Raw genomic sequence first — 15,378 nt, 5'->3', positions numbered from 1 at the left:
ATAGGGAAAACATCACCCACTTAAAAACAGCTTAAGTTTCATTTACTTCGTCACTGTAAATAAACAAGGTAAACACTAACATGACTTCAGAGTACTTTGGGTTGAAAAAAATCTGTTCAAAATAAATTTCCCCTTTGGTCAACATTTTGGATGCAATTCAAAGTTTCTCATAAAATAAACATATTTTAAAGGTGTTTTGAATTTCACTGCATAATTTCTAGCCAACAGAAATGACAGTGGTATCTTTAAAGTTGATTATATGTCAGATCAATAACTATTATGCAGGGCTAACACAGAAGGAAGATGCAATACCTTCCTTCCGCTTAACCCTTCTACTGTGATGTGAAGAAAAACTTCCCATAGGTGGGTCCATGGGGAAATCCTCTCACAAAGTGAAACTTCCATGTTTGTTTGTTTAATAATACAAGCATTCTTTGCTGATAAAATGGAAAGTGAGCTGCATTTTTAGTCAAGAAAGCAAAATGTTCATTAAAGTAATCTTCATGAGAGTTTTTCAACAAAAGGGGGAAGAGTTTTACATTCTGCATAATAACAAATTGTTTTGAAGCATGAGCTTAAAATGAAAATGCCCCATTACAACAGATTGTAAATTTTTTTCTGATGCTTTTAAAAGTGCCTCAATCTTTTCTACGGAGACAGTGTTAAAGTTAAGTATTTGCTATTTTATTTAAACATTTTTGAAAAATGAACATTCTGAGGCTTTGCAGCGTTATTAAGAAAAGCTGTCCATACTTTACCATGTTGTTACATGTGTTTATCTGCTGATTATAAAATGTGTTAAACAGTATTTTAAAAACAAAAAAAAATGCAGAGCTGCGCTTTGATTAATTCAGTGAACAAAACATATGCTGTTGGTTCTGTTCTATGAAATTCATATATGATCAATAAAATCTTTTAAAAGAGCAACTTTGGCTTTTAGAATTATACTGCCGACCATGTTTTTTGTCCCAGTTAACTCTGGGCTCATTCTGTTAACTTTAGGCAAACAAAACCACTTTCTGGGTATGATGGTACTGTCTTTTTCATATATTCTTATCCTCTTTCTCAAATTTTTCTAGGTTGGAAGCTGTGTACTGTGGGTGTTACCCACTTTGTCCTAAAGATTTGGTTTATCCCGAAATATTTCCAGGTAGCTGCTTTAATGTGCATTCATCTTTACTGAGATTTAATGCTAAATTAGAAAGTTTGAAAATAAACTTAGGCGGGAGCAATTGTTTATTTGGCAAGTCAACATGTTAGTGTTAAGGAAAATTTTATGTGTTTTAATACATTAGAGTAAGCTTATATTTACCATCTGTTCTTTTAAGATAACAAAAAAGGAAGTTTTCAAATAACATTCTTCATTGTTAGCATACACATCCCATAATGATGGATTTTTATAAGCAGGTCAGTGTTGCTGCAATTGCTTACAGATTTTTTTTAATGATACACACAGAGAAAAATCAGGGACTGAAAGTCACACCAAATTAAACAATTGACTAGTTAATAATATGCAACTGTTGTACGGGTACATACGGCTATAGTACCAGTTCTTTGAAAAAATTCTCATCACTAAATATATCACATATGCATTGTGTTACATTAGAATAATGTATTTTAATCACCCAAAGGAGATGTCTAAACAGCACAACTACACAGTCTTATTTAGCATTAAACATCCTTGTGAGCTGAGGTAACCTTATAAAATCATGCTTAAATAATGTAAAACACGAGGCGGCACAGAGCAATATGCATTTTTAATTAGTAAAGTGACTAATATCGAGTGTGTGCTTTGAGGTTTTTGTTTCATTAAAAATGTATCTGTTTTTCCTGCAGCTGAATATCTGTATTCTACACCTGAACAGCTTTCAAAAAGGCTCCAGAATTTCTGCAAGAGACCAGATATTATAAGAAAACATCTCTATAAGGTAGTTATTGAGAAGAGATTTACATGGTATAAATGCCATATTGAAGTACAAAGAAAAATCTTTAAAAAAAAACATTTAATTAACATACTAATGTTTAAAGGAAACATGCTAGGGAGGGATATTAGTTGTTACACTAACAAGGATTAATTAAACTGGATGCCAGTTGTATTAACCTAGGTCTTATGAAATACGTGCACTTAATGCATGGTACATGCTTTTTTTAAAATTTATTGTTTTCTAAGATGACTGTCCTTTACATTTAGCCCCTAGAGGCTTATAAAAATGAACCTGGATTAATGTAACTCATTAGTTTAAAAGGAAGTAAAGGAAAGATTCTACAATTATACTAATGAGGATAAGCCTTTCTTCCCATCATAATGAAATCCTTAGTCCTCAAAAATTCAGGTAAATGGCATGAGTGAAGTTTGGTGTTCATTTTTGAACTACTTGAAAGGTGATTTTTAAGAATTGAATATTTCTCATGTCCAATTTAATTAAAATGACATAAAAAATCCTCAGTTTCTTTAGAATAAGAATGTCAGTCTCATCTCTGAATGGCAAAGGGAAAATAGTGTAAACAGCATCATCATTCACTACCCTCGTTCGTTATCTTCTTTTCTTTATTTGAATCAAGAATTTTACATTGTTGAAATAACAACACAAAGAGGCCCTACTAAAAGTCTAAGTAATTGAACTAGGATAAATCTGCTTTATGAGTTTTGAAGGTGGCTCTAGGCCATGAGTAATATACCTTTTTATATTCTTCGAATGTAGCATCTTCATTTTACATAAATCCAGTATAGTTTACAATCTAGCAGTTTTATAATCTAACATATTTTAATTTTCCTATGTTAATATATAACCTTCTACATGAAATACAGTTCTCTGCCTTTTTTTTTCTCCTTTCCCTGTTCATAGCCTAAAATACATATTTACATAGTGATACATCAAAACATGACTTTGTTTCTACAGGAAACAGTTAAACTTCAAGAAAAAGAGAGAGAACCAAAAATGCAATTTAACACCCAATTTCAAGCTCATTATCTTTCATTGTCTATTAACTTGGCAATGGTTCAGAAGGTAGCTCATAATAGTTTAAAATGCTGACTGAACAGTTCCAGCTTCAGTATTACTCCTTGAGTCAATACTATTGTATTGTATACATGGGAAGCTCCACAGAGAAAACGGTTGTCCAAGATTTACCTCAATATTTCCTAATTTTTGAAGTTCAGTAGCAGTTTTGTTTGTATGAAATATCAGTCAAATAGTTTCGCATGTGATAGACTGTCAAAATATGCAGATAATGGAAATTGAGGAAATATAAGTATTAGTACAAATGAATTTATTTTCTATATATGACACAAAGCAATTTTCAGTGAGTTCTCTGTCAGATTATTGATTTTTTCCCTCTTTGGATGAATTTTTGGTGAAGTATTTATAAATGTGTTTCCACCATCAAAATGTATCAATTTGTAACATTGCTTAACCCTGTTATTCTGCATCTGCAAATTTTAAACATCTGCAAATTTTTAACCATTTCAAAAGTCAGTGCAACAAGTTGCCTCTAGTAAGAAAAGAAAGCAGATGTCCACTTGAAATATTTTCATTCAGCTACTGCCATAACAGAGCTATAATTATTTATTTTACAAACAACTTCTGAAAAAAAGAATGGCAGCTTAGTGGTATGTTGTTAATATACCAAATTGTTCCTCACACAGCTTTAATGATAACCTATATCTTAAATGCTGTTTCATTGAGTACATGTTAGTACTTAAATGTATTCTAGTTTGTACACCATAAAAACCTGCATCTCAAAGTTTTATAAATTAGTAATTCATGCAAAAGCATTTATAAGAACTTATTTATATAATTCATTTTTAAGCATAGGCTACCATGGATTTTTCTCTTATAAATCTATAACATATTTTCACATTTGCCTTCATCCATAGTGCTTAGTGATATTGTCTAAAAATTAATTTCAAAAATTAATAAATTCGTCTAAAATTTTAAGTAATCAAGAGCTTTATGATACAATTACTAGGAAAAACTGGCATGTTGCAAGGTATAGAGTTAAAAGCACAGGAAGGACCACAGATTTAGTTTGTGTGGTGTTATAGAATTTAAAGCCAAAACAGAAAAGAAAAAATGCCTTCTAAACCTTTATAATAATGATACAACAAGTTATTGTAATTTTTTATCTTGTGTTTCATAAATAGACACATTTGCTTTTATAAATAGGTAACATTTGCTTTTACTAAATACTAGAGAATTAGCATTTTAGCTTTTACCTACTTTTCTTATGCAATCGGAGAGGATCTTTTGTGTGTACTGTGAAAAGAATGTTGGGAGTTATTTTTAGATTTATTTCATTGGACAGTGCTGTTTTGCTTTTATAAAACATATGCTTCTAAGATCTAAAAGGATAGAATGTCACTGAATTCTTTAATTTGTTCCTTTTACATTTTTACACCTTACTCTTTTTTTGTTGTTAAAAGTTTACATTTTAAAATCATTTCAACTTCTTATCATATAGAGTTCACTTTAGGATAGGATTTTTCATATGGATTCACACTTAGAAATTTAATGACTAGAATAAGGCTACTAACACTTGGCTTTCTTCTCACATCAGACATTATACTTTCAATATGAGTGAGAGTTTGGGGTATAACTTGAAGCAGGATTTGAAACAGAATGCTAGTAAGTGAAAAGCAGAAACAGAATTTACTTTTTTTCTTAAAGTGACTCCTTCTATCACAGAACGCTTGTGTCCATGACTTCCTACCTGAAATAATTTCAGACCTGAAATGTTTAAATTCCTCATTTGCATGTATGTGTGTACTCAGTCTCTTTCTCTCTTACACACACACACACACACACACACACACACACACTTGCCTTAGGATCGTTAGAGAAATCCAATACATGCAAAAATTAAATGTTTCTTAATAATTTTAAAAACCTAAAACAATTTTTCTTAATTTAAGAAAATATCAAACCACTTCTGACAAAGTTGATGTCTACAGTTGAGTCACTGACTGTAAACTTGTATTGTCGAGACATGTACTTTTTCACATTAGGCAGATGCACTGGACACATACTTCTCACAGAGTTAAAATAGGGAGCTCTTCGATGACTCCTAAGCCTAACTTGAACACAGATTTCTAGAAGTCATCATAAAAGAATCAGCTAAGGATTGACCCCTTAAACTAACCATAGTTCTTCCTTTCTAACCCAAGCAAGTGTAATACTGTGAAGTTGTATTTTTTTTGGCCTCACTTTTATTATACTATGTGAATTTACTTATGGAAAATTCTCAACAATTATTTGAAATTAGTATTTCATGCTTTTAGAGAACCCTGATCATTATATTTTTAAATGCTGTTGAAAGACATTTTATAGCTATTCCCTCATTACCAGTATTGAAATGAATATACGAGTACAAATAGGGCAGTTGTGTAAGGTAGGTATCATCCAGATTGATGTAAGAGATTTTCATTCCAATCCTATTTTTCATTTACTTTTATTTATAAATTGAATGGTATTCTCTGGTTTAGAAAGAGAGAGAGATGCCATTCTTGCTTTTTGAGAGTGACTTGTAGTTTAAGATTTTTCAGGTGATAGCTCCTGATTTTTTTGTTTTTCTCTTCAAGTTCCTCAATATTGACAAAACTTTTATAATCTCCTATTGTTTGGAAGAGAGAAGAATTTTTAGAGTTCTGCCGGAAACTAATTCAAAACAATAATTAAGCTTACAGTTCACACTCATTGCCCAGAAAAGCCATTTGTAGTTATCTTGATTATGTCAAGCTATATGTACCTGAACCACAGCCAAGCTACTTTGTTTCCTTCAAGAAACTGGTCACTCTGTAGTCCCCTTTTAATTGGAGCTTAAACTCTAGATTTGAATAAGGTGTTGCTCACTGGTTTTAATACTGCTCCGGAGTCCTTACTTTTTCCTTAAACATGAAAACTTAAATGTTTATGACGTTCTAAGAACTTCTAAAAGCTCTCAACTGCACCAGCACAATTAAGGCAAATTCTCAGTCTCAGTCTCTCACTCTTTCTCTCTCTCCCTCCTCTGCCTCTCCCTCCCTTCCCTTTCTTCTTCCCTCTCTCCCTCCCTTCCTTCTTCACCTCCTCCCTCGATTTTATTTGGTCTGGCTTTCCTTTGATTTGTCTAAATAAAATAAAAGGAAAAAGCCTTTTAGCATCACAGATATGCTTTGGCTGATTAAGATCAGTTAGAGGTTTTGTCCTTCTCTGCTACTCATCTGCAACCTGATTCTAGGTGATTTTCTTGGCTTCTATGTGATTCATCTGTAATCCTGGAAGAATATATTTTTTAAATATCAGTTTACCCCTGAGGTACCGCTATTATGAAATAACGAATATAAACCTGTTGTAAATATGAAGCACTTTTTAAATTTCACGTAATATTAATGGCATTTATCGTTGTGTCTTCATCATTTAAAAGTAAAATTCACAGCAAAAACTTGTATGTACAGTGTTATGTGTCTTGTGTTTATATAAAAATTGGATGATGAACTTCCAATGGCTGTCATTCATAACATAAACCAATAAATATGTGTGCAGCAGAATATACCCATTTGCAAAAAACAGTAGCCTTCTTCTCTGGTTGGAAATACAACAACACTTTAAACCAATCAGAAACTGAGATTTCCTGAGGTGATGAAACTCAAGAACCATTTACTTGGTGGCTTTTTGAAATGTAATTGACGTAAGTGATGCAAATTTGCAATATAAATTTTCAGCATACTTTCATCTTTTAGTCATTAATGCTCTTCACTTCTTTCTCTTCTCTCCCTCCTCCTCGTTGCAGGGTGAAATCGCTCCGTTTTCTTGGGCAGCCCTACATGGTAAATTCAGGTCTCTGCTTACAACAGAACCTAGGGAAGATTTGTGACAGATGGGGCTAAGTCACAAACTTGCAGCCTAAGGCAGAATCTGAAGAACTTTCCAGAGTGTGCCCATATTTACCTGATCAGAGAGAAAAGAAAATCTGCAGAGGAAGCTGAGCCTGGCTGCTTGTCATAGCTGACACAGAGCCATCTGCCACAAACCTGTGGCGGCTTCAGATCTCCAATCCCTGCCACCACCCCAACTCAAATTAAATACAGATTCCTAGAGACGTTATGATGGTTACACATGTCCTCGGCATCACATGTAGGAGACTGTTCAAAAAAAATATGTGGCCTGTTGTATAACCGCACTCATGTATCCCATATGTGGTGCCACATTGAATTTCCGGTTGAATCCGTTTTTATCCTTTGTACTGGATGACATGGTGCCTGAATTCTTTCTTTTCGCCGACACGATGGCAGCCAAACTGCAGCTTCAAACGCTTACACTTGGCTGGGTTTCTACCTAGGTTGCCAGGTTATCATCGGAGCCTTCTTGTGTCCTCAAAGGGCCACGAGGCCTGAAAGGAGGATCAGAATGCTTCGGGACTAATTGGGCAGCCATCGCAGAATTGTTTGTGGGCAAAGGGCTGCTTTAGCACTTTTCTTCTAGCAAATTAATGACTCTCAGGCACAGGGGTTTTTAAGTGAAGGTATTAATAAGAGGTCTGGCAGGTATTCCCATGATTCACAGAGTTACATTTGCATTTAATTAATCTTAAAGAAAGTTGCAAGATAAACAGCTGTAATTCGGACAAACATGACAAACAGTGAAGCCATCTAGCCCATAAAATGAACACTGACATACTTGTTTTAATTTTTTTTCCCAGTGTAAAAATAGAGAAATCAAAATACTCCTAACAAAACCAGTAATTTTGATAGAAATATTGCTCCAAAATACTTGCATCTACCTATAAATATAACCTTTTCAAGATAAATCGCTTATGATTCCAATAGTCAAACTGCTGTGTTTGTTGATGTAAAGATGTTTTGAATAGCTAGATGGTAAAATAAATTTTTAATAAAGTACCCACTGCAATTTTTAATTAGCATATTCATTTATGTATAGATGTATACATCTACCTATATGTTTCTCACGGAACGTTTTCCTTGTGACAGAGACAACGAATACAATTGTTTCCCTTCCGGATGAACAAGGATCTGTTTTGCAAATGTTTGTAAGATATTATGACATTTCCAAGATTTTCTTTGCATTCTGGAAAGCAGGAGGTAAACATTTGTAGTCATTAAGGTAAAGTCTGTTGATAAACCATCTTCTGTTTACTGACAGGTAAATTGTAACTTTCCCTAGCTTTTGAAATGAGTAACTTCTATACACCACAGAGTGAGGCACAGTCAAGGAAAGGTGGCGCGACAAGGGGCAAGCCAGGCTCTCTAGCTTCTGGAAGGATCGAGTAGCCTAGCAAGCATCTAAGATGGAGAAAGCAGTGATTCAGAAGGCCAGTAGGGTCCATTTGACAGGTAGCAAAATCGAAAGCACGAAATAGATCAAGGTTAGGGAGCCAGACAAAGCCCTTGGGAGAGAGGCAGTATTACAGATCAAAGAAAGCAGGATTTCAGAGTCTATGAGGCCTGGGAATTTAAAAGCAGTAAGAGTAAGAAGCAGAAACAACAAGCTCCATCTGAACAGACAACTCTCTCCAACCTTTATGAGACCCACAGTGTGTGACGGGCCACCGCAGCACTGGCTTCTAGACTCTCTTACAGGGAAGCCAGTGAACAAATTACTTCCTCACCCAGAAAACAAAGAGCTCAAGAACTATTTTGGAAGTTCCTTCCAGTCTAAGGCTATGGAACTCAGAATCTAGCAGGTGTGCTCCTTTGGAGAGCAAAACTAAAGATATAAATATTAATAAGAAATTCTTTGCCACTTCTCATGGGCAAGGTTATACTTTATGCCACCTACTGAGATAAACCAGATGAGTCAGTTGGCTTCTGTCAGGCGCTGTGTCACATATGACATCTTCTCAAAATAATAATATCCCACGGTCAGGAAATAGTGCTTCATTTGCTGTGTTTTTCTATCCTGAAAATAAATGGTGGCTAAGATATTCTACACACAACTAGTACCCATACATGTTTTCTCACTAATTGATAGGAAAAAAAAAAAAAAAGCATTAAACACTTTTCAGAGAGTACATCTGAAACATTTATGTATTTTCCTGATTTAGGCAAATATAATATTGAAAGTTACCTGTATGTGGGCATTTTTTCTACACTCATAAACACAAATAAAATTTTGCCATTAGCTGTGGCCAACATTCCTTCCAGGACAAAAACTTACATTAGGCTGGGTGCGGTGGCTCACGCCTGTAATCCCAGCACTTTGGGAGGCCAAGATGGGTGGATCATGAGGTCAGGAAATCGAGACCATCTTAACTAACATGGTAAAACCCCATCTCTACTAAAAATACAAAAAATTAGCTGGGCTTGGTGGTGGGCACCTGTAGTCCCAGCTACTTGGGAGGCTGAGGGAGGAGAATGGCATGAACCTAGGAGGCGGAGCTTGCAGTGAGCTGAGATTGTGCCACTGAACTCCAGCCTGGGCGACAGAGCGAGACTCCATCTAAAAAATTAATTAATTAATTTAAAAAATAAAAAAACTTGCATTAAATGTGTCACTTATTTGCGTGATGCTGAGATTTAGAGTTTAAAAAAACAAAACATATAAAGACTGTAATGTCAGAGTTGCTATTAGTTCACAAAAGCAATAAAAAGTTTTGTAAATGTGTAATTCTTAACATTTAAAAATATGTAGGAGTGTATGTGTGCGCTCACACATGCTTCTCAACACCCATGACCTAGTGGAATGGAGTGTTATTAAATAAGTTAATCAGTATTTTGCTGAAATCTCAGCAGATAATTGGTACTACAAGTTGACTCATTAATTCGGTTTCCCTTATCAACCACCCCCATCATTTATTGTTTTGAGTATGTTTTATGGAAAACTTAATCTTTTCTTTTTTTTGACACTCGATTGTTTTTTCTTTTAAAATAAAACCAATTTTAATTTTAAATATCTTTGAAAGTCCATCCATTGTCAAGACTTTGACACAGTGTCTTGAAATACAGCTTGCCCTAAACTTAATCTGTGTTTCTGGCTGGTGTTTCTATAACAAATACCAGGGCACCTGGTTCTTAACCTTCTCGTTTATACTGTGTTGATCAGAAATAGATGCAAATACCTTTTTAAAAATGCTCCTGGTTTAATAAGCATCCTTCAAATACAGTTAAGTTTAAATGCCCTGCTCCTGTTCTCAGTCCTTCAGACATCAGTATGGCAGCAGAATCCATAAGTCAATGGAAACTCTTAGCCATAGAGGGCTGCATAGATTAATTTCAACACCTTGAAATGCATCTGGAAGCAAAGATTTCATTTTATTTTGAAGGTGTTAATTATATTTGATATTTTTAAAAGTAAAATCTGTTTTTGAGAAAGCATCTGCTACCCAGAAATATTATGAGCCACAAAAGAAATTTCACTTAAGTCTCAAGATACTTTCTGTGGATGATACAATCAGTTTTCAAATGATAGTTCATGCTGTCTTTTAATGCTGACATACACTGTGGGTCTTATTCTTCTATTGACTATTGACCCAACTGCCTTTCTTTTTCAGTGGAAAATTTGGGACTATTTAATATTAGATCTTATGTTTAACAATGAAAAGAGTATATTATAAACCACTGACTTGAACATGTTTCATTTTTAAATTTGAATTGCAATACAGACAACTAATGCTCCTATCCTATGCCCTCTCTTCAAAGCTATTCATTAAAATGTAACTGGGGAAGTTTGAAAAACATGCAAGCAATTCTACATGCTGCTCAAAGATACAGACATGTGATTAAAGAACAGTATTACAGAAAACCTGGGCATTAACCAAACTTACAATAATGGTTATGTCAGAGGGGCCATGGTAGAGAAAAAAAGGACATAAAAGTAGGGAGAGGTACATTCATTGCATGATGAGCAGTCTGTTTCTTAAGCTGGGTCATGATACACAAAGGCTTCTTGCCACTCTTTATGACTTTTCACGCATCTTCAGTGTATTTATTGCATATACCTTTTGATAGAAGATATAAATACTTTGGGAAGCATGTTACTAGTTTTGCTATCAGGCTCTCCTTAACATTTCTTGGTTTCCTCAACTATTGATTGAGTCAGAAAACCGCTTCCCTCAGACAGTGATAGAAACTACTGCCAATGTTGCTTGAGAAGACTTTCCTCTGCTTAACAGGAGCCAGGGACTTCACCTCAACCCTCATGCTGTGGAGAAAGTCAGACTTAACTGGCCACAGGTTCCTGTTTCTTGGGGCTGCTGATCGCCATCTCTAACAGTCACCTGTGGCAATCACAAGATGGAAAACTGTAGCTCTAAAACTCCCTTCTGAAGGGTAAGGAAAGGAAGATGAAGGCAGATGTTAAATAAGCCCAGTCTTTTTCATCTCAAACAATTCAGAACTGCCTGTTAGAGCACAAGAGCTCTCTGAGCTCCCAACCACACTACCCACTCCCCATAGTGTTGTCTCTCCCCTTTCCTCTTCGGGACGCAGGAGCGAATCGTGGTCTCTGTGCTTTCATTGCAATCTATCCCAGGGGAAGAGTTCTCCCTGGTGTCTGTGGGATGCCCTCACTGCATGTGAGGCACAAATGGCTTCAGGGACCAGGATCCCCACTCACTCTGCAGTCCATTTTTCTAAATTGGAATTTGGGATCAGTTTCTTCAGGTGTCCCGCCATCATCTCACTATCTGAGTTATTCCTTATCCACCCCCAACCCCAAGGAGAGGATCCTAATTGTTTTTATAAACTGATAGAAGGAATTGATGATTCTTGGAAGATAATTTTAAATGGTGATATTACTTTCCCGTCAGTTACTGCATTTAAATAGCAGACCTCAGGTGGAGTGCGAGAAGATGTGACTCCTAGGAATACTGGTATGACCTTTCTCAAGCAACCTGAAGTTCTTTAGATCTGAAAATTTAATGTCTTCAATATCATTTCACAGATGAGAAAATTAAGGCACATATAGTGACATATTTAGGAGCTGAAGTGTGTTACAGAAAAAGAGTTTTTTTGTATAAGCCTTTCCCTACATTGGATGTTGTCATTGTCACCTATGTGCCTTTCAGGAAGCACCAAGTGCAGTGTGCATGACTCAGTTGGACCTCTAGTTCCCTTCTGTTTCTGTCTCCAGCTGGCAGGATACAGCAAAGGACAGCGGAGGTGGTTATTTTGTGGCCCACTTTTCTGCCGTTAAAAGGGACAAAAGAGACCATGTAGTATGGCCAATTTTTTGTTTGTTTGAGAGGGAGTCTCGCTCTGTCTCCCAGGCTGGAGTGCGGTGGCTCCATCTCGGCTCACTGCAAGCTCCGCCTCCCAGGTTCACGTCATTCTCCTGCCTGAGCCTCCCGAGTAGCTGGGACTAAGCCACCCACCAGCATGCCCGGCTAATTTTTTTGTATTTTTAGTAGAGATGGGGTTTCACTGTGTTAGCCAGGATGGTCTAGATCTCCTGACCTCATGATCCGCCCGTCTCAGCCTCCCAAAGTGCTGGGATTATAGGCGTGAGCCACCACGTCCGGAGTATGGCCATTACTTTACGTGTTTTTATTATTGCTCTGATTCTCCCTTTAGGGAGGCATTCAGTGAGTATACCCCATCTGTCACAGGCCTGCACCACTCCCTGTGGTCTTACATGCTACTGAATTCATACATTTAGGTAAGTTCCCTGGCCCTCCTGAGAAGCACTTATTTCATAACCTCCTGTATTTGAGATGTAGGAAACTGGGGCCTGAGGAGAAGTCCCTCGGTGGTACAGGCAGATCTAGAACTCAGATTTTCCAGGGCTTTTTCAGTAGGCTGTGGTTGAGCGGTAGTCAAGACCACCTCTTCAAGGAGGGAAAAAAAAATTGTCTTCTCGTCTCTTTCTCCTGTTTCTTCCTTCTGCCTCTCTCTGTAAGAAGAAATGTGTTAATAAGTTGCTAATACCCTACTCTAGGTGTATTATGTTACACCGGCCAGTATTTGTATTCTCAATGACTATAAGGAGAGGAATGCAGAAGAATTGATTTATGTACTAAAAGTTCAGACTCTGTGGCACTTATGATATTTCTGGACAACTGACTCTTCTCTATTGCCTTTTGAATCATACAGCGACAAAGCTGCTCACCCATATATGTATAAAGCTGACCCTTCATCCGAAAGGCAGCCCCCAGTGTCTCCCCACACAGGGCGGGAGAGCAGAGGGAGCAGGTGGCAACGTGGCAGCACCTTGAACTGTGCAGCACTGGGCCTGCTCCCCCTCATCCCAAAGCAATAACCCAGAAATTACATCCTGAGACTTACTTCCTCAGAAAGAAAAGGAAGGGGAGGGATAACTTAAAAAGAAGAAACTTCTAATATGGTATTAGACCATAATTCATAGGGAAATTTATGCCTGAGATATGAATTTCTGAAAATAAGGGGCTTTTTTGGAAGGGAAACACTGACACGTCCTTAATTATAGAGTAATAAATACCAATGGTATATTATCTTTCGATATTTCCTTACACAGATATCAAAGCATGCAGCTGTTTTTGAAAACTGATAATCAAGTACAATATGAGTATATTACATCTTGCACTTACAACACACCCTTCAACTAAGCAGCATCATGGAGCACTTAACGGTGAGAAACAGAGCTGCTCATAGTAGAAACCTAACTGAACAAATTAGCTTTGAATTGTAACTTAAGAATCATAGTCAAACCAAAGCGTCTGTCCTTGCCAGGAAAGGCATTCCAAAGGCAGAGAGCATGCCAAGTAAAAAGCCTTTGCTTCAGGATTATGGAGACAGTTCTGAAAAGCCAGCATAACTTAATGATCAATCAGAAAAATATAGAGCAGTAACTACACAACTGAAGGATGCATAAAAATTGTACAAAGCGTTAATAGTGGAATGGGGAGGTAGGATGGGATTTTACGAGCCAGTATTAAGCTCTTGGAAAGTTTCATTTGTTGCCCTCAATCCACACAGCAGAAAGAAAGAGAAAGAGACAAACATGGTCAAAGAAAAGTATGTGGACAAATGTGGGGAGTAGAAAAGGAAATGAAGGTTAAGCAAGGCCAATATGATTCAGAATAAAAGGGAGGGAGGGAAGTATAAGGAGCCAGCTGTAATTACTGAATGTTACATTAAGAAGAGCTGAAATTGAGAGGGGGAGGTCTTGAGTATTTTACTAAGTGAATTAATGTCCTCTTCCTCGGGTGTCTGAAGTTGCAGATTTTAATTTATTTGGTGCAGGGATTTATTACAGAATTCTTAATGGGTGGGGAGATAAACAGGGACAATTATAAACTCTTAGGAAGTAGAAAAGAGGACCATATAATACTTTCTATAAATTTAACTGTAATAAACAGGGTTTCAAGCTATGGACAAAGATAGTCAAAAAAAGCATTTGGTCCATGATAATAGGACTTACAGGGAAATAAGAGGTATGTCCAAAAAACTTAAAGACCAAAACAAAGAAAAGCCCACATAGATGTGTGAAACCAAGGATTTTGAATGACTTGGGAGCTAGTTTTATTGCCGCTCCCCTTTCTCCACCCATTTAAAAAAATAAATCATAACTCTGGCATTTAAAAACCTCCTCATGAACATCATTTATTAGTATAAACTTAATCCTGTGCTATTCTTTGGTGGGTGGTAAGAACATGAACTAACAACAACTGGACTAAAACGACGGCAACAGGATGATCCACTCAAACACAGGAAAGCTATAAGAAAAAGAAAAACTCCTAATATGCTCTTTCACCTTCCTTACTTTACAGAAGGATAAAGCCAAAAAGGGGAGAGCATGTGGCTAAACCACAGAAAGACTAGATGCCTAAAAGAAAAATTTTAAAGTTTTCCTAAATAGGTATTAGAAGGGGAAGGGGGATTTAAACCTTGTGTGATTTACATCATTTTGTTAATCTGCTAATCTGCTTCCCTGGAAGGTGAGAAAGAGTGCTGTCTGCCTTCTACAGTTGAAGAGACTAGGGCAGAAACTAATTATGTTCTTATCCCTGAGTGTACCTGGCTGTCATCTGGCTGGCAACTAGTCCACAAACTATTGGTTCAGGCATTTGCCTGTCAATAATGTTAGCCATCATTTAAATTGTTAAATATGGATCAGAAGATCTTTAAGAATTACTGATAGGCAGCTATTAATATTGGATGTAAATAGTATTATTTGGGGTGTGGGTAAATCATTTGACTGGAACCACATAAAAAAAGGACTTGGAAATTTTATTTTTAAAATGCTGTTCGGGAGATGGCATTGATGAAAAAAATACAATTGAAAATGAAAAAACATCATCTACAAAGAGGAAGATGGGTAAAAATGACTAAACCAAGAAGCCTTGTCACCTTGAACCTGATGCTTCATTGTATCAGAAGAAAGTAAACAGATTGCTAACAAAGAGACAAACCCCTTCTAATTTCCAAAACTGGCCCAGCAAATAGAGAAGAGTGTACTGCGTGGCGGC

The 15,378-nt window shown here is 36.4% G+C and overlaps 1 protein-coding gene across 45 annotated transcripts in view; it reads left to right on the top strand.

Moving 5' to 3' along the window:
- The window catches only part of GTDC1 (glycosyltransferase like domain containing 1), a 376,361-nt gene extending 368,468 nt beyond the window's left edge, over window positions 1–7,893 (top strand). For all 45 annotated transcript variants that reach the window (XM_074009034.1, XM_074009028.1, XM_074009012.1 and 42 more), the window contains 3 exons: window positions 1,080–1,150; window positions 1,837–1,928; window positions 6,769–7,893. In XM_074009034.1, coding sequence (XP_073865135.1) covers window positions 1,080–1,150; window positions 1,837–1,928; window positions 6,769–6,852 — 247 coding nt within the window. In that variant the 3' untranslated portion in view covers window positions 6,853–7,893. The remainder of the gene's footprint in view (window positions 1–1,079; window positions 1,151–1,836; window positions 1,929–6,768) is intronic.
- The last annotated feature ends 7,485 nt before the right edge of the window (window positions 7,894–15,378 follow it).

Source organism: Macaca fascicularis, chromosome 12 (genome assembly GCF_037993035.2).
Source record: "Macaca fascicularis isolate 582-1 chromosome 12, T2T-MFA8v1.1".
NCBI classification, from domain to species: domain Eukaryota; kingdom Metazoa; phylum Chordata; class Mammalia; order Primates; family Cercopithecidae; genus Macaca; species Macaca fascicularis.
The sequence above is the reverse complement of the archived record's forward strand: the minus strand, read 5'-3'. Positions and strand labels throughout refer to the sequence as shown.